At 49.4% G+C, this 21,827-nt stretch overlaps 2 protein-coding genes across 5 annotated transcripts; one reads left to right on the forward strand and one right to left on the reverse strand.

Moving 5' to 3' along the window:
• The first annotated feature begins 2,733 nt into the window (after positions 1-2,733).
• On the forward strand, positions 2,734-16,055 carry Kat8 (K(lysine) acetyltransferase 8). Of its 3 annotated transcripts, none has more exons than NM_026370.2 (11): positions 2,734-2,959; positions 5,445-5,519; positions 5,596-5,771; positions 10,453-10,506; positions 10,639-10,803; positions 12,376-12,465; positions 14,595-14,735; positions 14,821-14,914; positions 15,013-15,163; positions 15,326-15,480; positions 15,804-16,055. In NM_026370.2, the coding sequence occupies exons 1-11, from the start codon at positions 2,749-2,751 to the stop codon at positions 15,866-15,868; spliced, it is 1,377 nt and encodes a 458-aa protein (NP_080646.1). In that variant the 5' UTR covers positions 2,734-2,748; the 3' UTR covers positions 15,869-16,055. The 3 variants fall into 3 exon arrangements, with proteins under 3 accessions (NP_080646.1, XP_006508201.1, NP_001347628.1); XM_006508138.3 differs by lacking the exon at positions 2,734-2,959 and adding an exon at positions 2,976-3,065 and having other exon boundaries at positions 15,804-15,992; NM_001360699.1 differs by lacking the exon at positions 2,734-2,959 and adding an exon at positions 3,231-3,436.
• On the reverse strand, positions 15,934-20,366 carry Prss8 (protease, serine 8 (prostasin)). Of its 2 annotated transcripts, XM_006508306.3 has the most exons (7): positions 20,274-20,366; positions 20,015-20,130; positions 19,774-19,791; positions 18,026-18,188; positions 17,216-17,487; positions 16,962-17,128; positions 16,000-16,857 (listed from the first exon to the last, which is right to left on the reverse strand). In XM_006508306.3, exons 2-7 carry the CDS (start codon positions 20,097-20,099, stop codon positions 16,543-16,545), a joined length of 1,020 nt encoding a protein of 339 aa, XP_006508369.1. In that variant the 5' UTR covers positions 20,100-20,130; positions 20,274-20,366; the 3' UTR covers positions 16,000-16,542. The 2 variants fall into 2 exon arrangements, with proteins under 2 accessions (NP_579929.1, XP_006508369.1); NM_133351.3 differs by having other exon boundaries at positions 15,934-16,857; positions 20,015-20,330.
• Positions 20,367-21,827: the final 1,461 nt, after the last annotated feature.

Consider the following 21,827-nt stretch of genomic DNA (forward strand, 5'->3'; position numbering starts at 1 on the left):
TAAAGGCACCTGCCACTAAGGTATCTCCTAGAGTTTATCGCAGGAGAGGACTACGTGAGTCCTGCCAAGTCTTCTCACCTGCACACATGTAGGTTCATACTCATAAACACAATAACAGTAAGTAGAGGGTGTCTCAGCACAGCCCCCAAGTTCTGGAAAAAACAGTTGGATTTACATGTTAATCATGGTTGGCCCTGGCATGGGGACAGCATGGTGTATTTACTATGCCTAGGCTAGTCCTTACTTAGGAAGGACATCATCTGAAGATGTCAGGTGAAGTGTCAAGTGAGGTAGAAGCCTGGGCAAAAGCTGTAATGATCCTGAAGAGGGCTAGAGTGGGAGGTGTCCTTTGGTTGTATCTTCTCATTCTTAGGGTGCCGGGCACCTGGTATTATCCTGCTCTGAACTTCTTTACTGCCCAACAGCAAAGTAACCAGTTTTTCCTAGTGCCTTCTCTCTTATTTTTTGTATGTGTGTCTACCTGTGGGTTTGTGCTCATTGCTGTAGATGGCCTGTGGAGTCCAGAGGGGTTTCGAATCCCCTAGAGCTGGAGTTACAGGCAGTAGTGAGCTGCTTGCTGTGGAAGCAGAGCTGAGATTGTCGACAAGAGCAGTGCATGCCGAATCATCCAGCCAGCTTTCCCTCAGTGCCACACACAAAAGGATCTATTCTATTCCCAATGCCATCTCACATAGATACACAACGGTCAGATATTTCTTGGACCATAGTGTCTGAGTTCTGACCTCAAGCTGCCCCTCTCAAGAACTGTTACGAAAGCCGGGCATGGTGGCACACACCTTTAATCCCAGCACTCGGAAGGCAGAGGCAGGCAGATTTCTGAGTTCGAGGCCAGCCTGGTCTACAGAGTGAGTTCCAGGACAGCCAGGGTTATACAGAGGAGCCCTGTCTCGAAAAACCAAAAAAAAAAAAAAAAAAAAAAAAGAAACCTTATGAAAACTGATCACCAAATTATGAATCAAAGAACTTTCAGAGAATGTCTAAATGAGATGTTTATCCAGCCCTACTCTGACTCAACACACTGTTGTGTGCTACTGTAAAAGTTACCAGTGCATGCTGGGTACGTAAAACCATGTGGCAGGAGCCAGTCAGTCTCAACAATAGAGCGTGAGAAAAGGAGCTTTATTCCAGTAAGCCAGCTAAGGAGGAACTGGCTGGCATTATCATCCCTAAAAAACAAAGGTCTTACAGTGCTGCTTCTTTTCATCGACTAGTTCGCCCACAACGCAGTTCCTAAAGTAGTATGCACTGGGCAAGCTATTAAAGGTGTCCGGTGCCCCAATACAGTAATTAAGGAAAACACGTGTGTGTGTGTGTGTGTGTGTGTGTGTGTGTGTGTAGAAAGGTGAAGTTAAACAGCAAATTAGACATGTGTTACTCCAATTCATCTACCAATAAGTTTACCTTGAATGCTGCTATATAGCTTATATAAAGCTATGACTTAACCATATGTATATATGGTTTAACCTTTACTGAGTCTCAGAGAATTGGTATTCTGTACTTGGAGGAGTGTCACTACAGATTCTCCAGGCACTGTCTCCCTGCTCAAACCCTTCTTGGCTGGAGATGTTCAGTGGTAGTGTTTGCCTAACATTAATGAAGCTTCGGGTACAATCTCTAGCAGTGCATGAACCTGGTGTGGTGCCATCCTAACCTCAACATTTGAAAGGTGGAGGTTAGACAACCACTCAAGGTTCTCCCTGGCCACGCTCGAGGTTTTTTGTTTTTGTTTTTCAAAGATTTATTTATTTATTATATGTAAATACATGTACACTGTAGCTGTTTTTAGACACTCCAGAAGAGGGTGTCACATCTTGTTATGGATGGTTGTGAGCCACCATGGGGTCTTAACTCGGGACCTTCATAAGAGCAGTCAGTGCTCTTAACTGCTGAGCCATCTCTCCAGCCCCGCTACATGAAATTCTTAAGAGAAAAGAAGTTGCCGGGCAGTGGTGGTGCAGGCCTTTAATTCCAGCACATGGGAGGCAGGGGCAGGCAGATTTCTGGTCTACAGAGTGAGTTCCAGGACAACCAAGGCTACACAGCGAAACCCGGTCTTGAAAAAAAAAGAGAGAGAAAGAGTGAGTAAGTTTATTTTGAAGGTAGTTTATTTGGCACACCTGTTCTTTTCCTGTCTCAACTGGTTTTTGCTCCCACCCTGAGCGAGAGACGCAAATATAGAGTGGGTAGCATATAAAAAGCCCTGGGTTTTGGCCCCAAGCATCCCATAAAACTTAATTCAGTGATAGAGTACAACTGTAATCCCCAGGATACTGCTGCACGTTCAATGAATTTCAGGCTAGCCTCTGAGAACCTTTCTCAAGAAATAGGAATGCTCGCCTTTAATCCCAGCATTCGGGAACCCAAGGCAGGAGGAGCTAGGTCAGCAAGTGTGTAGGCAGCCCGGGCTATGTCACAACAAACAACTCCACAAAAATAGCTAAGTCCGGGTGTGGCGGTGCACGTCTTTAAATACCAGGACTCAAAAGGCAGAAGCAGGTGGATCTCGAGGCCAGTATGGTCTACATAGCGAGTTCCAGGTCAGTTAGGACTGTAATTAGACCCTGTCTCAAGTTGGGCCAATTTTTAGCAACAACAGCCACACGCAGTACGCACAAAACAAAACCTTGCCACGTCACAACCTCCCCACCTCCAACACGCAAGACTATGCCCGCCCCCACTGATCCGGAAATAAAAGCGGCTCTCTGGCCGGTCACTTCCGGCACAGCAATGGCGGCACAGGGAGCTACAGCTGCAGTTGCTGCAACAACTTCAGGAACTGTAGGGGAGGGAGAGCCCGGCCCGGGGGAAAATGCAGCAGTCGAGGGGCCTGCCCGGTCCCCGGGCCGGGTCTCTCCGCCGACTCCGGCGCGTGGCGAACCAGAAGTCACCGTGGAGATCGGAGAAACGTACCTGTGCCGGCGGCCGGATAGCACCTGGCGTGAGGGCGGGGCCCAGGGCCTAGGGGCGGGATTTAGGGAATGGGCATGGCCTAGGAATGGGCGCTCTGTGGGGCTGGGAGTCTTGGGGCCAGGGTGGTGACTCAGGTAAGAAGGCGGGATTTCGGGAGCTGAGAAGCCCACTTTGTAATTGGAGGTTGGAGTCAGGCCATGCTTGTTTTCACCTGTAAAGCCACCAGTCAGCTGAATACAGAGTTGGCCTGTGAACATTCACTCTGGTTCGATTTCAGGCTTCATTTTTTTTTTTTTTTGCTATATCTGTTCCTTCATTGGTGTTTTGTTGTCTGTCTTTACATTTCTCTTGCCCCCTCATCGCCAGCAAAGAGGACAGCCCAGTTCCTAAAAACACGTTTCCTTATCTTCCTTATCTTTTCTTCCTTTTCTTTCCCTCTTCAAAATAAACCTCAAGCTGCTGGCTTCAAAATAAACTCCGAGCTGAGATGGCTCAGGACATAAAGGTATTTGTCACCAAGTCTGGTGATTTGAGTTCTGTCCCCAGGACCCACATGGTAGAAGGAGACAATGATTCTTACTGTTTGCCCTCAGAATCCATATAAGAGTATCCCCCACCCCCTAATACGATAAATACATCTAATTTAAACGAATAAATGTCGGTCATGGTGGCATACACCTTTAATCCCAGCCCTGGGAAGGCTGTGAGTTTGAGGCCAGCCTGGTCTGCATAGCAAGTTCCAGAAGAGCCAGGACTACATAGAGAGACCTTGTCTCAAAACATAATTAAACTCCTTAGACTGGGTTTGTTTGTTTTTTGTTTTGTTTTTTGTTTTTTCGAGACAGGGTTTCTCTGTGTAGCCCTGGCTGTCCTGGAACTCACTCTGTAGACCAGGCTGGCCTCGAACTCAGAAGAAATCCGCCTGCCTCTGCCTCCCAAGTGCTGGGATTAAAGGTGTCTGAGACCTTTCCAGTTTCTAGGCACTTCTAGTAAGGGCTATTGCCAGACCAATCTTGCTCTGCCCGCCAAAACTATGTGTTTATGTGCCTTTTATCACCTGCTCTTGCTATAAGTAATCTCATGTCTTCCTGGCTAGCTCTTACTCATCTCTTAATTTTTGTTTTTTAAAAAGTTATTTATTTATTTTTTATTATTATTTTTAAAATTTATTTATTTATTACATGTAAGTACACTGTAGCTGTCCTCAGACTCTCCAGAAGAGGGAGTCAGATCTCATTCTGGGTGGTTGTGAGCCACCATGTGGTTGCTGGGATTTGAACTTCAGACCTTCGGAAAAGCAGTCGGGTGTCTTACCCACTGAGCCATCTCACCAGCCCCTATTTATTTATTATATGTAAGTACACTGTAGCTGTCTTCAGACACCCCAGAAGAGGGTCTCAGATCTCATTACAGATGGTTATGAGCCACCATGTGGTTGCTGGGATTTGAACTCGGGACCTGCGGAAGAGCAGTCAATGCTCTTAACTACTGAGCCATCTCTCTCGCCCCTAGTCTCTCTTTTTTTTTTATTATTTTTTTTATTTTATTTATTTATTATATGTAAGTACACTGTAGTTGTCTTCAGATACACCAGAAGAGGGCATCAGATCTCATTAAGGGTGGTTGTGAGCCACCATGTGGTTGCTGGGATTTGAACTTCGGACCTTTGAAAGAGCAGTCGGGTGCCCTTACCCACTGAGCCATCTCACCAGCCCCCCTAGTCTCTTTATCTCCTGTGGTGATCCCATTCTAGACCCCTTCAGGCAAAGTCAGTTGCTTGCATGGTCTGGCACGTTTTTCTTTTTCGTACCTCAGCCATACTGGGTTTTTTTGTTTGTTTGTTTTTTGTTTTTTCGAGACAGGGTTTCTCTGTGTAGCCCTGGCTGTCCTGGAACTCACTCTGTAGACCAGGCTGGCCTCGAACTCAGAAGAAATCCGCCTGCCTCTGCCTCCCAAGTGCTGGGATTAAAGGTGTGCGCCACCACACCCGGCAGCCATACTGTTAAAATTATCTGCCTTTCTCTGTCAATGGGAAAACACTAGAGAACAAGATCTCTTGTGATTCCTCACTGTATCTTCTCACTGTGGCCAGCATTACATAGTGGAGCGCCAGACGAGCATTAATTTCTAGACATCTCTGCATCTGTCCCTGTGCTACAGACTAAAGCATGGTCACCCTTTTAGGTATTCTCCAGATGAAGGAACTAAAGCTCAGAAAGTCAAACCATGGGGCTACAGTCATTTAGGAAATGTGAAGGAAGCTTAAACTGTCTTAATCCCCAGCCAGCTCTCATGGCCCCCAAATGAGTGAATGAGCACTGACTTTGGAGGTAGTCTTAAACATGCTTAAATACCAGGTTTTCTCAGTTTTCAAATCTCTGGTCCTCTGTAACACCCCCTGTACCTCCCCCAAGTCCTAACCTGGCTCACCTTACAGGGTAAATGGCAGGTGTGGACAGATGGATCTGGAAATTACCCCTCAGATCCCCCCCCCTTTTTTTTTTTCTTGACAGATTCAGCAGAAGTGATCCAGTCTCGAGTGAATGACCAGGAAGGCCGAGAAGAATTCTATGTTCACTATGTGGGCTGTGAGTGCCTGGGGCCCTGGGGCCTGGGTGGAAGGAGGGAGGCAGTCAGTCAGTCCCTCACGGTGCGTCCTAACAGTTAACAGGCGACTGGACGAATGGGTGGACAAGAACCGACTCGCACTGACCAAGACAGTGAAGGATGCCGTGCAGAAGAACTCTGAGAAATACCTGAGTGAGCTGGCCGAGCAGCCAGAGCGCAAGATCACTCGAAACCAAAAGCGAAAGCATGATGAGATCAACCATGTGCAGAAGGTCCTGGCCCCTCCCTTCTCAGGACCATCACAACAAAGCCATAGCAACTCCCATGTGAAAGCTGGTAGTATGCCAGGGTTTTTCTCTCGTTTATTCACATATGAAAAAATCCTCAGCTTATAGAGAGAAGAGGGTTGTTCTCTCACAGTAAGGAAACGGTACAGTTAGGACTGGAACTCAAACTTGAAGTCCAAAGGGAAGGAAAGAAACTAAAATTACGTCATTTCCTCTGCTATCCATCCCCACGCCGAGCACTGGACGATCTCATCCAAGCCTCCCTGGCCTTTATCACCACGGGGCAAATCCTTGGTTTTGTGTATGAGGAGGCAGGCTCCGAGAGGTTAAGCTCAAGCTTCTTGGCTTGAAAGCCAGAGTATTAGGTTTAATCTACTTCACCTGCTATTGCAGAGCATCTCAATATCCAGAGGGAGCACAGGCCGGTCTAGAAGTCTTGGTAGGATTTACATTGTCTTAGGGGCCAGGCCCTACCTGACACATCCTACAGAGGTATCCAAAATAAGGAATCTTTGAAAAGCAGAAACAAAGTATGTGTGTTATTAGTGTATGTGTGTATATATACATATATTTCAAAATATTTAGTATATGTATGTATATGCATGATATGTTCCTGTGCTTCTATGTGTGTATGCATGGTATGTGGGGGGAGGGGTTATGTGTGCCATGGTTTGAGAATGTGGAGACCATAGAGCAACTTTGTGGAGTCAGTCCTACCTTTAATTAGGATCCAGGGATCAAACTCTGGTCTCTAGGATTACGTGGCAAGTCCAGTACCCACCGAGCCATGGCAGTAACCCTTTTTGTTTTTGTGAGACTGTCTCCTGTAATCAGGCTAGTCTCAAACTTCCTACATAGGCAAGGCTGGCCTTGAACTCCTCATCTTTCTGTGCCTACTTCCCAAGTGTAATCCAAGGATTACAGGGGTCAGCAAGCCTGGCTCTCTGGTCTTTTGAGACTGTAGCCCAGGATGGCCCTGAACTCTCTTCTAGCCAGACTGTTTCTGGGGATTGTGTTTTCCCCTCCTTCCCTCCCTCCCCCCTTCCTCCTTCCCTTCCTCCCCCCTTCCTCCTTCCCTCCCTCCCCCCTTCCTCCTTCCCTCCTTCTTTCTATTTTGGAAGCTTGACAGATTTATTACAGTTTAAAAGAAAAACCCCAAGGCAGGTGGGCTGTCAAGTTTAGGGAAAAATCATGCTGTTCAGAATCTCACAGAGGTTAGACACATGGTGGACAGTCAGCCACTGCCAGGGTGTAAAGCTTTTCTTTTCTTTTCTTTTTTCTTTTTTTTTTTTAAATTTTTTTTGAGACAGGGTTTCTCTGTGTAGCCCTGGCTGTCCTGGAACTCACTCTGTAAACCAGGCTGGCCTCGAACTCAGAAATCCACCTGGCTCTGCCTCCCAAGTGCTGGGATTAAAGGCATGCGCCCCCACTGCCCAGCAGGGAGTAAAGTTTTAGAGGAAGGAGTAAGGAAACCCAAAATGTCTGGGGAGAAGCCAGAAGTGCTAAGGAAAATAGCTTAGAGAAGAGATGGAAGAGAGAAAGGAATAATTCCAGAAATGGAGCAGACCCACACTCCTGCATTGATTTACAAGCTAAGGCATGTCAGCCGTCCTGAGCGGCCACTGCACAGCTGTGCGATTCCTCGCAAGCTCTTAGCAAACACAGCGCAACAATGCTTGTCTCTCTGGACACTCTGTCACCAGGCTGGAAATTTGTTTTGGTGTGGTATGTATAACATTTACATTTTGTAATGGTTTTTAGCTTTATATGTATGAGTGTTGCCTGCATGTATGCGTGTGGATCCAGTGCCACAGAGTTTAGAAGAGGCATTGGGTTCCCTGAGATTGGAGTTAAAAATGGCTGTGACTACCGTGGGGCCCATGGGTGCTGGGAACTGAGCTCAGGTCTTCCACAGAAGCAACAAATACTTGTAACTCTCAACCATTTCTCCATCCCTTTGAAATGTTTGTGGGGTAAGTATTGTTTAGAGGCAGTTTTGTTTGACTTGTAATCCATGCATGTATGTGTACACAGACGTTCCAGCTGGCTGCAGTGCCAGTGTGTGTTAGTAAGAACTCTTTTCCATCCCCTAAGCTACAAAGGCTCCGGTTCTAGGGTAGCACTGTCTAGTGCACTGTTGTAAGTGGTCTGTGGGCTGTCGCTAGTCAATACAGTAGCTCCTCTGGCCACCTGTGGCTCTTCAGTACTAGTCTGTACATGTCCAGTTTGACTAGAACTTTTTTTTCAATTGTCATGAATTTGAGATGGAATAGCGTTTGCAGTTAATGGCTGTTCTCTTGGACAGCACAGGTTTAAAATGCTATTCTCTGGCTTGAATGGAGTGACTGTTAGTCAGCAGGTAGACCAGAGTGGGCTGGATATTGATGGATGAGTGATTCAACTCTCAGCAAGGTTCGATAGTTATTGGAGATTTTTGTTGGTTGATTGGTTGGATTTTTTTTTTTTTTTTTTTTTTTTGAGACATGGGCTCAAACTTGGTCTATAGCCAAAGATGACCTTGAACTGGTTCCCCTGCCTCTGCCTCAGACGTGCTGGTATACAGGTATGTACCACCATGCCCTGTTCTAATTAATGTTTAATTCTAAATAAATTACAACATTGAAGAAAAATAGTGGTTTTGTAGTTCTTTAATGCATTCACAAAAAGAGTTTTGTTTTGTGAACATTGAAAAATGCAGTTTAAAGAAACACCTGAAGAGAAAAGTCTTTGTTGGAATTGGGCCAGCCCAGGGCTTCTTTTGTTTTACAGTTCTGTGAACCTGGGCAAGATGTGCAAGTGCTCTACTTGCAGGTATACCCGAGTGTGCCAGAAGAGGGCACCAGATCACATTACAGATGGCCATGAGCCACCATGTGGTTGCTGGGAATTGAACTCGGGACCTCTGGAAGAGTAGACAGTGCTCTTAACAGCTGAGCCATCTCTCCAGCCCCAAGATTTTTCTTCTTGTGCCTCAGTTTCCTCTTTTGTATTATGGCAATAACGAGCACTCTTGGTTTCAAAGACTCATTATGAAGGCAAAATGAAAATGATGTCTAAGAGTGTTTGGTAGTTACAATGGCAGCTGGCCCATGGCCTGTGACCTCATCCCTTTCTGTATGTTTATTACTCTGTAAAGTTGAAATAATTCTCTTTAAGGCCAGGTATAATGGTGCATACCTGTAAGCACAGCACTGGGGACCTGAGGTAGGAAAGCTTGGTAGGCTGAGGTAAGAATTCCCTGTAAGCTTGGAGTTCGATTCCAGACCAGTGTGATACGCATACTGAGACCCTGTCCAAAACAAACATCATTAAGTGGCGGCGCACGCCTTTAATCCCAGCACTTGGGAGACAGAGGCAGGTGGATTTCTGAGTTTGAGGCCAGCCTGGAGTTCCAGGACAGCCAGAGCTACACAGAGAAACCCTGTCTCGAAAAACAACCAAACCAAAACCAAAACAGACAAAAACCAACAACACAAAAAAAGGAGTGAATCTAGTCAGACATCCTGGAGGATGGTCTGGAAGGATGGCGGGCCTTGAAGGACAGGAAAGAGCAAAATAATTGCTCGTGGTAGTTGACAGCTCTGTCGTAGACTCACCTGGCCTGTGCTCTGCGCCAAGGTGAGGCCAGCACGTGCAGCATGAGGAGGAGAGGCGCTCTCTCGGTGGAAGCAGTACATATGTGGAAGGCTGGGGCTGGAGTGAGGAGAGGTGCTTTCACAGTGGAAGCAGTACATGTGTGGAAGGCTGGGGCTGGAGGAAAGGCCTCGATAGCCATGGATTCGAGGGGCTGAGATGGAGCAGGGCGCTGAGGACCCCAGTCAGCTGTCCAGACCTAACGTGGCATTGATTATTTGGAGTGGGTCAGAAAAAATTGCACAGGAACTGATTCTAGAGATAACCACAGAGAAGAGAGCTGGCGCCCCCTCTGTTGGCCATTGGTTAGGTCAGCTACCAGGATGAGAAAGAAGCTTTAAGAGTGAGTAGGCCAGTGATAGGCAGTGATGTTTAAGAGAGGGCCCAGGAAGAAGAGGAACCTAGAGGTCCTTTCTGTTCACCTACTGCCTGACATCCTATGAGAAGACGGGGAGCCTCACGGAACATATTCAAAGGCTGCTGGAGTCTGGTGTTAAGGAGGGAGACCCACGCCAGCAGCAGGCCCAGGCCAGCAGGTCTCACTCTGATATGGGAAATGAGATCTGTTCTTTCATCTGAGTCTTGCCTATGACCCGCTGTACAGCTGAAGCTCTTGTGGGGTGGGGAGTTTGTTTTTCAAGACAGGGTTTCTCTGTGTAGCCCTGATTGTCCTGGAACTCTCTGTAGACCAGGCTGGCCTCGAACTCACGGGGAACTGCCTGTCTCTGCTCCAGAATGCTAGGATTAAAGGCATGTGCCACCACTGCCCAGCTATAGCTGAAGCTCTTAACCCGCTTATCTAGCTCAAGGTCCAGAGTGAGGTGTCCAGATGTGTGCGTAGGTAGGCAGATAGCAGAGGAGCCAGCCTCAACCAAGGAAAACAGAGGAGATGTTGACAGCAGTATTTGTTACTGTGCTTACTTTCTTTACTAGTATTACGAGATCTAGGAGACAGTCAATCAGCACTGAGTTCTAGGACAGGAAGGGAACAGTCTAACTATGTGTGTTCATCTCTGTGTACTTCTTATCCCAGACCTATGCAGAGATGGACCCCACCACAGCAGCCTTGGAAAAGGAACACGAGGCGGTAAGAATCAGCAGGTCTGGGGACCAGTGGGGTGCTCCCTGCCCTGGGGACCAGATGGGGTGCTCCCTGCCCTTTTTCTTGTTCCTAATGAGCTCTGAGCTGTGCCCTGTCCTCGTCTCTCTCTGTCTGCAGATCACCAAAGTGAAGTATGTAGACAAGATCCACATTGGGAACTATGAAATCGATGCCTGGTATTTCTCACCTTTCCCAGAGGACTATGGGAAGCAGCCCAAGCTTTGGCTCTGCGAGTACTGCCTCAAATACATGAAGTTCGAGAAGAGCTACCGCTTCCACCTGGTGAGGCTGGGTCACTCCCCTGGGGCAATAGGAATGAGTCCAGAGAAACTGGGGGGAAAACACCCAAGGGACTACTAGAGCCCTAGATTCCTCTGGGCGTGGTAGTGTTTCCTATAATCCTAGTGCCTATCGAATGAACAAGGAGGTCAGAAGTTCAGGGTTATCCTCAGCTACATAGTCCAGGGTTGGCATAGCCTTTGGAGAGCTGGCTCAGGGGTTAAGAACATGGACTGCTGTTGCAAAGGACCCAAGTTCAGTTCCCAGCATCATCAGGCTCCTGTAACTTAAGCTCCAGGTCTAAAGCCTTCCTCTGGCCTCTGCTGGAACTTGTATTTATAGACACATGAGTATACATACATACAAACACACATACATGCATATGTACATACACATATACATATTGTTAAGAATAAAAATCTGTTTGTTTGTTTGTTCGTAGATTGGCCTTAAACCCATAGATATCCACCTGCCTCTGCCTTTGGAGTGCTGGTATTAAAGGTGTGTGCCACCATGCCCAGCTAAAAAAATAACTTTTTTAAAAGAAAGACGGAGGGCTGGAAAGATGGCTCAACAGTCAGGAGCACTGGCTGTTCTTCCAGAAGACTTGGGTTCAATTCTCAGCACCCACATTGGCTCACAACTGTCTATAACCCCAGTTGTAGGGGATCCAACATCCTCATAAAGACATACATATAGGAAAAAAAACACTGATGTACAAAAAATGAACAAATTAACTTTAAGAAAAAGAAGAAGAAAGAGCAACAGAGACAGGTGGATCTCTGAGTTCGAGGCCAGCCTGGTCTTCAGAGAGAGTTCTAGGACAGCCAGGGCTACACAGAGAAACCCTGTTGCAAAACACAAAAAAACAAACAAAAAACAAGAAAAGAAAGGAAAAGAAGAAAAAAAAGGAAAGAGCGCTCTCTTTCTGCTTCCAGATAACTGACCAGCTTACTGCCTCTCTTCAGACCTCAGTTTCTTCTACAGAATGGAGACCAAAATTTTCAAGTTCCTTGCCCTTTACTAAGGCCTGGTGTTGGGCTCCTCAGTATAAAAAGAGGCAACCAATAGCTCCTGAGCAATGATGTCAGTCCATAGGAAGAAGTGCTTTTCCACGGCTGCCAGGAAGGGGGCGCTTTTCACTAGCACAGCAGGATGTTTCCCAAAGCTGGACCCGAGATGAATGAATGAGGGTTAGGAAGACGCTTGAGCAAGTTATCAGCTCTGCGCCCATTAGGAAATGGACCCTAAGCCAGGCGGTGGTGGCACACACCTTTAATCCCAGCACTCGGGAGGCAGAGGCAGGCGGATTTCTGAGTTTGAGGCCAGCCTGGTCTACAAAGTGAGTTCCAGGACAGCCAGGGCTACACAGAGAAACCCTGTCTCAAAAACAACAACAACAAAAAGGAAAGGGACCCTATTCTGCTGATGAGAAACCAGGGTCACTGGATATAAGGTGTTATACATAGGGCCTGCAGATGGCAAAGCTAAGAGTTACATTGGGCCAGACTGGTGAGTGAATGCCACCTGGCAGAGATCCAAAGGTCTGAAGTGTGTCCCTCCCTGGATTCCCAGGGCCAGTGTCAGTGGCGGCAGCCCCCAGGGAAGGAGATCTATCGAAAGAGCAACATCTCTGTGTATGAAGTGGATGGCAAAGACCACAAGGTAAGCTGGTAGCCCAGGGCTTGTGGGAAACTCTAACCATTATCATATTATTGCCTCTGCCGGGCAGAGGCCAGCCCCCAGTGAGTATCTATATCTACTCTTGGCCAAGTGAGGTCTCATGACCCTGGTGCTTGGCCTGTATTGATATATAGTGAACACAGCCTCAGGCCAGGTCTCCCAACTGTTTCTAGGGACTCCTTGGCTGACAAGGGTGGTTCTGTTTGAGTAGTTCTGGAGCCTAGAGACAGACTGTCTTGTCTGAGGGTGCTCTTTAAACAACTTCCTCTTTCTGTGTGACCCAAAGATACTTCCTGCAAATATAGAGATTTCCTATTCCACTCTGAAGCTGCCACTGAGTTCCTGCTTGTCACAGGAGTGACCCTACTGGTAGCAGGCTTTGAAGTCTGCTCTCTCCCTGCCTGTGGGTCTGAGAGAGCTTTAGCAAGTGTTTGAGTCTCCCCTGAAGGGCCATGTAGTACTAGGCGAAGAGGACAGGCTTCTCACAGCACCATGTCACTTCCTGGCTGGTCTCAGACAAGTTACCTAACCTTGTTTTGATCTTGTTTCCGCATCCATAAGACGAGTCATAATTATTTACCTCATCTGTTTGCACAAATGAGACCACAAATGTCAGGTATGTAGCACGTGCCTAGCATCTAGTAGGCTGTTGGTAAACACAGCCTTTGTTGTCTTTGGTGACCTTTGGAGCTCAGGTAGCCCTGTGCTAGGGGAATCCCTACCAAGCCTGGTTCTTGCTAGCTACTCTGGCTTCCTTTAGCATGAACTGTTAGGATGACAGAAGGGGTTCCCACTCGAAACTGGGGGCGTTTACCAGCTCCACCTTCTGTCAACTTTGAAGCCAGCCTCCTAAGTCACATCAGACCAGCAGTGCTGGGCTCACACAATCTTAGATTGGATAAGAGCAGAAGTTAGGAGGTATCAAAAACCAGGCATCCTCTGTGTGGACTCATGCCTCCAATCCTAGCACCCAGGATGCTGAGGAAGAAGAATTGCTACAAATTGGAGGCCAACCTGGGCTATAGATTGTCTAAACCCTAAATGAGAAGAGCTGGGTGTGGTAGCACACACCTTTAATCCCAACTCCAGGGAAGCAGAGGTGGGCGGATCTCAGAGTTCAAAGCCAGTCTAGTCCACAATTCTAGACGACAGTAAGACCTTTTCTCAAAATACAAATACAAAGTGAAAAAAAGCAAACAAACCCCCAAACCCTTTACATCTGTACTAGGAACCCAGCTACAGGGGTATTGTCTCTCCCAATGCTGGCCCTGGCAGCAACTGTGTCCTGCTGCACAGACCCCCCAGGCCTCTCCAGTTGGCAGTTGCCAGCTTCCACTTAGCAGCTTTGTACTGACTGTTTCAGGCTCACCCATGAATGAGGCAGAGCCTGGGCCCAGCTGAGTTTGAGTCCTGGCATTCACCAGCCTTGGAACCTAAACCGTTTTTCCTTCTGAGCCTCTGTTTCCTGCTCTGAAGCACAAGCTAATGTCTGTAAAGACTGACGCTGGTTATGCGTGTAAAGCCCTACCCTCTATTTGGCCCTGAAAAGTGGCTGGGTGGCTCAGTAGGTAAAAGTGCTCATTTCGTAAGCCCGGCAGCCCAAGTTTATCCTGGAGCCCAAAATGGAAGGCAAGAACCAACACCCAGGAGTTGCTCTCTGACCTTCACACATGCACCACGGTGCCTGTGTTCCTTCCCACTGACCTTTAAGGCAGGCAGATCACTTTGTGTTTGAGGCCAGTCTGATCTGCAAAATAAATTCCAGTGAAACCCTGGATGAGTGGATAGACAGACAGACAGACAGACAAAGTAGAAGCTGGTCTGCACAGTGAGACCCTGTCTCAAACAAATAAATAATAATAAGGGAAGCCATGATGAGTCTTGCTCTCCTGCTCCTGTTGGTGCCAACAGGCTTCACTTAGAGCCTCCTGTCCACCTCGCTGACTGGATGGCTGCTTTCTGCTTTGAATTCTGTGTTCTGAGGAGGGGGAGGGGCTACATCCTTTGCCCGACTCTGGCTCCTCTGTGCAGCCTGGTTCTTAGAGGGCTGCAGAGTAGCCACCGGCCGTCCCTGGACGTGTTTGCTTACTGTCTCAACCTTTTATCCCTAGATATACTGTCAGAACCTGTGTCTACTGGCCAAGCTTTTCCTGGACCACAAGACCTTGTATTTTGATGTGGAGCCCTTTGTCTTTTACATTCTGACAGAAGTAGATAGGCAAGGGGCTCACATTGTTGGCTACTTTTCTAAGGTACTGGAGAGCCTGGGGAGAGGGTGTTATTGACTAGGATGGGGGCTGGCCCTCCCAAAGGACCTGAATACCCCATATTCTACAGGAGAAGGAATCCCCAGATGGAAACAACGTGGCCTGCATCTTGACCCTGCCTCCCTACCAGCGGCGTGGCTATGGGAAGTTTCTCATCGCCTTCAGTGAGTAGCTGCTGCAGCCTAGGATGTGGGTACTGGAGTTGGGGATGCTGAGGGCTGGGGAGAGACTGGATCCTTACGATTCTTTCTGCCACTGCCAGGTTATGAGCTCTCTAAGCTCGAGAGTACTGTAGGCTCCCCAGAGAAGCCACTGAGTGACCTGGGCAAACTCAGCTACAGAAGCTACTGGTCATGGGTCTTGCTGGAGATCCTGCGAGACTTCCGGGGCACATTGTCTATCAAAGATCTTAGGTAAGGGCCTTGGTTTCTAGCCAGGTCCAGAATACACTGTCCCACTGGGGACTTTGTGAAGGATCGCTTGGAACCCTAAAGGAAGGGGATCCCCCAAGATTGGTCATGGGTCTTGTCTCTTATCCCTTCATTGATTCCATATGCTCGAATCCTTCTCTACAGCCAGATGACCAGCATCACCCAGAATGACATCATCAGCACCCTGCAGTCCCTCAACATGGTCAAGTACTGGAAGGGCCAGCATGTTATCTGTGTCACACCTAAGCTGGTAGAGGAACACCTCAAAAGTGCCCAGTATAAGAAACCACCTATCACAGGTGTGTGTGGGGTGTGTGTGTGTGTGTGTGTGTGTGTGTGTGGTGTGTGTATATGTGTTTTGTGAATGCGTGTGTGTTTTGGCAGGGTGGGATAAGAACCAAGGACTCTTTGGCTGTTACAAGATTGTAAACCAGTTGAACCAGTTTCTAGGATGGCAGCCTAGAAGTGGTTACTCATTCCTGGGATCCCCTCCCCCCCAAGGGCCAAGGCTCCCTTTTGTTCTCATCCCGTGAAGGTGAAACCTGGCCTGCTCCCAGAGGAGCAGCCAGGCGTGAGCGGCCCAGAGGCCCTGCTTACCTCTCATGCCTCTTTCCTCCCACAGTGGACTCTGTCTGCCTCAAGTGGGCACCCCCGAAGCACAAACAAGTCAAGCTTTCCAAGAAGTGAGTGGCCTGTGCCCTGCTTGGGATCTGGGTTTCCTGGCCTCTAACCTGTAAATATGTGTACAGACCTGTTTTGTGTCATTTATTCATAAAGTAAAATCTGCTGGTGCACTGGACTTTGGAGGTACGCAGAGATGCCAAAGGGTGGTATTCTTCATTTCATCTCACAGACAGCCAGCTGTGTTAAAAACATTGATTCCTCGCTCCTTTTATTCCTCACCCTGACCCAAGCCCCAGCCAGCTCCGGTGGGGGCTCAGTCCTCCGGAGTCCAGGAGATTAAGGCAGAGCCCAGGAGGCAGGAAGAGGACAAAGTGAAGGGCTCATCAGGCAGGGTGGGTAGAGCCCAGAGTCAGCCTTGTGCAGCAGTCAGCTAGGCAGCTGCCCCACGTGCTAGATACAGGCTGAAGTGAGGGCTCATTTTCCTAGCTGAGGCTTCTGGGAGCTCCATAGGAGCCTTGCCAATCAGCTGCAGGTAACAGAGAAAGGTGGCTAGAGTTCCTGCCCGCTCCACAGGCAGTAAACTTCTTGGCCCTAGATTATATAATCCCAAAGAACAAATGCAGACGAGTGGGCTCAAAGATCAAGTCGGCATGCTGCCCTCCCGGACAGGCACATGTCCTTGGGTGTGCTGTGGTCCTGGAAGCATGGTCAACTTTGAGGGTTAAATAGCTTAATGTTCAAGCCAAAGACAAGAGGCCCAGGGTCAGACCAAGTGGCAGGAAAAGTACGGGCCTTAACAATTTCGGGGCTGCCGCTGAGCTGAAGACAGGATGATGGTTGCAGAGGTGGCCATCCGGCTGGGACTCCTGAGTCTGGGGGACAACTCGAGGCTGGAGCTCTGCCACATGGTGGTGGATCCAGGAAGCATAGGTAGAAGTCAGAGTGTATACTCCAGGCCTGTTGGGGGCACCACAGGCATCACCCCAACTCACAATGCCTGCCAAGTACCAGATGCCCTCCATGGGACAAGAGAGTGGGCCCCCAGAGTCACCCTAAGGAGAAAAAAAGCTGTCAGGACAGACCTCAGGCCAATAGTCACCCATGCCAGCTCCACTCAGCCCTCCAGCTCTCAGGGTGCACTTGTCCCCTCTGTTACCTGGCAGGCATCCTTGCCTCCCTTCACATAGCCAGCACACAGCATGTCCTGCTGGATAGTGTGCGGTTCTTCAGGCACCGCATTAATGTTGTACAGGCAGCTACAGGTTTCCCGGCTGATGAGTGGTACCTCGAGCTGCTGCAGAGGCCTAGGGGTCTGGAGGCTCACTGTGAGGACAAAATGTGCTTACTCACGGTCCCCAATCTCAGTCGGCCTCCCTTCCTTGACCTTTGGCACCCAGTGCCCCACCTCACCTGAAGGAGCCACATGACCCCATCCCGTGACAGTACAGTGAAGGCCGTTGGGAAAGGAGGCATTGGCTGCAGGGAGGCAGATGGGTCTGATGTAGCGGGAGAAGGTGACAGGACTGCTGAGGCGGATGAGCGCGATGTCCCCCTGGGAGCCCTCTTCTCGGTAGCTTGAGTGGGTGATGATCTGAGCCACTGTGTGGACCACAGTGTCATTGCTGTAGGAGTCTAGCTGGTGGGCCCCCAGCTTCACCTCATACGCTTCCCTGCTGTGTTCTCTGCAGGCAGAGAGGCAAAGAGTAGGAGCTGAGGGACCTCTTCTGTCCCTGACCCGGTTCTTTATGTTGTCCTCCCTCAGACCTCAAGGGCCCCTCACCCTTCGCTTCTACCTCAGATTGGCTGCTTCTTTTCTCCTTCTTTTTGAAACAGGATCTCACTATGTATCTTGGCCTGGAACTCTCTATACCAATCAGGCTGGGCTTGAACTCACAGAGCTCAACCTGCCTCTGCCTACCAAGTGCTAGGATCAAAAGCATGACCTCTTTGTGTGGCCTAAGAACACTGATACTCCCAAGCCCACACCAGGAACTAGTCCAGCCTATGATCTGGACTGACCCATGACATACTTGTTTCTTTTGAGACGGAGTCTAATGTATTCCAGGCTGGCCTTAAATTTACGATGTAGTAGCTATGGATGACTTTGAACTCCTGGTCCTGCCTCTACCTCCCAAGTACTGAGATTTCAGGCCCTTGTCACCCAAACCCTGTTTCCAACCCACGTTTGACTCCCGCTCTGCCCCTCCACTGAGTTGGTACCTGGGGAAGCAGTGAGCAGCAGACACCACCCATTTATTTGACACGAGCGACCCGCCACAAACATGGTTGCCATCGTAGGTGATGCTGACCTGCCAGGGCCACTGACCGGGCTTTGCACTGCCACCACCGGTGATGCGTGGCTGGATGACGGCACCACAGGAGGCTGCCCAGGGGAAGGGGGAAGGGAGGGAAGGTCAGGCCCTTCTATGGCCCCCACAGCAGAACTTAGCCCTGCCACCCTGAGACTCTTTCAGAGCCTGGGAAGTGCACTCATACTCGGCTCCCTCCCCAACCCTGGGCTGGGCAGCTGTGAGTTCAGTGCCCCAGGAGGCCTTATTCAAGTGTCACAGCAGCCCCTTCCTCTTAAGCCTTGCTTTCTACCCAGTCTGCCCCTTAAGTCTGAGTACACAAACCACGAGTCTGGCCACGTCAGCCTTGCAGAACTCTTCCATGGCTCCATATTGACCTTAAGATACATCCCAAGGACAGGAGAGCTAAGGCCTCTTGCAACCTCTCCACATGACAGCTTACAACTGCCCCTAACTCTAATGGGTGGAGATCTGATACCTTCTTCTGACTTCCAGAGGCATCAGGCATTCATGTGACACACAGGGCAAAACACTTAATTTTTTTTCCCCAGACAGGGTTTCTCTGTGTAGCCCTGGCTGTCCTGGAACTCACTTTGTAGGCCAAGTGGCCTCAAACTCAGAAATCCGCCTGCCTCTGCCTCCCGAGTGCTGGGATTAAAGGCATGCGCCACCACTGCCCGGCACTTAATTTTAAAGAATTAAAAAAAAATAAATTGCAGGTACATATGCCACTATCCTCTGACTATCACACAGCCCCGCTTCCTGTCACAGCCACTGGGCCACTCACTCCTTACCACTGGACCTTTAAGACCAGTCACTCTATTCTGAATGCCTTTCCAGCCTTTCTCCACTAGGCTAGAGAGCCATCCGGGCACAGCCCCTCCATGGCATGTTTGGATCAGCCGGCTAGGTCACAGGTGTCGCTCTCAGCTTCCAGGGCCCTCTCCACAGAGTCCAGGCTGGCTGACACCTGTTCTCATGCCTATGACTGTTCCAACTGCACCAACCTGAGCGTTACCTAGAGACACACCTGTTTCCACCCTCTCCCCATCTGCTGAGCACAGGAGAACTAGGGGTGTGATTGAACATTGCAAGGAAATTGGATTCCTCAGGTTGGGGACCTGAGCCGCTCCCCCCACCCCCCAAGCTAGCAGTAGGCAGAGAAAACACCTAGCTAGATTCTTCCTTCATTCCCTCACAATCCTGACAATGGCTACTACTCAGACTGCAGCTGAGGCGCATCTAGGCTCCAAGGGGCTTTCACTTCCCAATCTCCCGGTCTTCCTCACAGCCCTAGAAGAACAGAACTGAACAGCTTTTCAAGGCAAAGAAACTGGAGCTTTGAAAGATAAGGAGACAAGGCTACTAGATAGTTATGCTCAGACCGGAAACCAGTCTACACTGGAGCTGATCTTCTCAGAGCCACCTCCCCTACCCACACTGAGAGTCAGGCTTCGATTATGCCCGCGGACAGCTCACTGCATCTCTTTACCTCAGTTTCCTCATAAAACAAGAGCCAAGATTCCATACACTCAGAGCTGTTGGGACACTTAGTGTGGCTAAGTGCAAGCCCAGCTAGGCGACAAGTGTTCCTACAACCCGCCAGGGGACACCGAGCCGCTGTGCCCTCACTCCCCCAACTCCCGCAGAAAGCCTCACCTTCAGTCCCGTCAGCTCCTGGAGGGAAAGAAAGAGAGAGGAGTTGGCAGGGAGGCCTGAGTCCCCAGAGCCCTTCACGCCAACCGCTTCCCCATAGGGTGATTCCTTGTTTGGGGGACTAACAAGAGAAGAGGGGAAGACGGTAGGAACACGGAGATTCGCGAATTCAGTCTACACGGGGACCAGCCTGCTCTCACCGGGGCTCCTTCTCCAACCCTCCCTCCCGCGGATCCATACTTACGGATTCCCGACTGGAGCAATCCGAGAAGGAGCAGAATGGTCACAGCTTCCAGCTGCCCAAGTCCCAGGCCCACCCTTAGGGCCATGGCCTAGGACAAGGGCCCCCCGAAGGAGCCCCTAGGTAGAAAGGGAAGAACCAGAAGGCTGGTTTTGAAGGCAGGATCTAGGTGTGGGATCAGAGTGAGGAATCCCAGGATCTAGGCTGGGAAGGTGAAGCAGGCTTCTCGGCAGAAAATGGCCAGGGGGAAGACGGGACACACCTTTAGTCTCTCTGCAGTGACCAGCGTGGACCTGTTCTGCCTTACAATTTGGTCAACAGAGACCTCTCCAGGCACTTCAGGAGCCAACCACCTGTGGGCTCCTCCCTCAGCCACGCCCTCCTCCTCCTCCTCGGAAAGCAGGCTTTTTTTTTTCCTGCTTCTGGCCTCTGTGGTCCTTTCCTGGATCCTTTCGCAGTGGGTGCTTTTGATACAGGAAAACTGATCCTGGACAGTCAGAAAGCAGTCCCAGGCAGGACTGGGAACCCTAAGGGCCAGCCAAGTACCCCAGGTCTTATTGGTCACTCAGTTATCACCCCCCCTCCCCCCACTCCTAGTCCCCTCTTCCCCGACAACCTGGCCTGGTCTAGACCTTATTAAGGTAGGGCCACAGCCGCTGCTCAGCCCTTCCCATCCCTCCTCAGGCCAGGTATCTAAAACTAGCATGGGGGAATGCCCCAGGCCAAAGCCATTCGTGGCAGGCCCTCTGTAGAAACACCTTCCTGCAGGTGTTGAGCACGGCTGGCTATTGACAATCATCCGGTAAGTATTTGCTAAGTACCTATCTGTGCACCCGGCACAAGTGGCAGACTGTACCATCTATGACCTCCTTAAGATGATGATGAAGTGGGGATGTCAGACTCGAATCAAGTAACAAAAGGCAATTATTGATTAATCATTTCAAATTAGGAGCTGTGATATAGACCCAATTAGTGGGACTCTCAACTGCACAGTAGCTGCAGGGCTCGTGGAAGAACAACGCTGGGAACCAAATCCTCAGAGGGCATGGAAAGATGCCAACCAAACAACACTGGCAAAGTTAGGCCAGGTGTGGTGGCACGTGTCTTTAAAGCCAGTTGTGCTTTGTCCCACGGAGGCACAGGCAGGCAGATGTCTGTGAGTTTGAGGCTAGACTGGTCTACATAGCAAATTCTAGGATAGCCAAGGCTACATAGAGAAAAATCTCTAAAAAAAAAAAAAAAAAAAGCCGGATGTGGTGGCACACTCCTTTAATCCCAGCAGCACTCAGGAGGCAGAGGCAGGGGGATTTCTGAGTTCGAGGCCAGCCTGGTCTACAAAGTGAGTTCCAGGACAGCCAGGGCTATACCGAGAAACCCTGTCTTGGAAAAAAAAAAGAATAAATAAATAAATAAATAAAGACAAAGCCGGGGTGTTGTGAAGTAGGTAGGGTAGGAGTTCAGGGAAAGGCCTAGGGAAGGCTCGGTGGTAAAGCAATTCCCACGTGCAGGCCCATAAAAACCCAGGTTCCGATCCCTGGCTTTCTGTAAAGTGTGAGTGTGGCGGTTCACAGCTGCAACCCCAGGACAGTCCTGGGTGGGAGTCAGCAGACCCTGGGGCTTTGCTGCCCAGCCAGTCTAGGCGAACCAGCAAGGTCCAGGTTCATGAAACCCTGCCTCAAGACAGGCTGGAGAGCAGCAGCCTCAGAGTTTGCTTGTGCTGGTGCATGCATGTGTGTGTACACATGAGTAACAGGGCACAGGAGTTCACAGAAAGGCAGCCCGTGTGCCGGCCGTCTGTGGGTATGGATATGGGTTA

The sequence above is a fragment of the Mus musculus genome, chromosome 7, assembly GCF_000001635.26.
Source record: "Mus musculus strain C57BL/6J chromosome 7, GRCm38.p6 C57BL/6J".
In the NCBI taxonomy this organism is placed as follows: Eukaryota; Metazoa; Chordata; class Mammalia; order Rodentia; family Muridae; genus Mus; species Mus musculus.

Excerpts from the sequence above, each read along its gene's own strand:
- Prss8 (NM_133351.3), bottom strand. The coding sequence starts at position 20,099 with ATGGCCCTAAGGGTGGGCCTGGGACTTGGGCAGCTGGAAGCTGTGACC. Across the intron at positions 17,488-18,025 it reads GCTGCTCACTGCTTCCCCAG|AGAACACAGCAGGGAAGCGT; the intron begins GTACCAACTCAG and ends CTCTGCCTGCAG. Across the intron at positions 17,129-17,215 it reads GGGTCATGTGGCTCCTTCAG|TGAGCCTCCAGACCCCTAGG; the intron begins GTGAGGTGGGGC and ends TTGTCCTCACAG.
- Kat8 (NM_026370.2), top strand. The coding sequence starts at position 2,749 with ATGGCGGCACAGGGAGCTACAGCTGCAGTTGCTGCAACAACTTCAGGA. Across the intron at positions 10,804-12,375 it reads AGAGCTACCGCTTCCACCTG|GGCCAGTGTCAGTGGCGGCA; the intron begins GTGAGGCTGGGT and ends CTGGATTCCCAG. Across the intron at positions 15,481-15,803 it reads TAAGAAACCACCTATCACAG|TGGACTCTGTCTGCCTCAAG; the intron begins GTGTGTGTGGGG and ends TTCCTCCCACAG.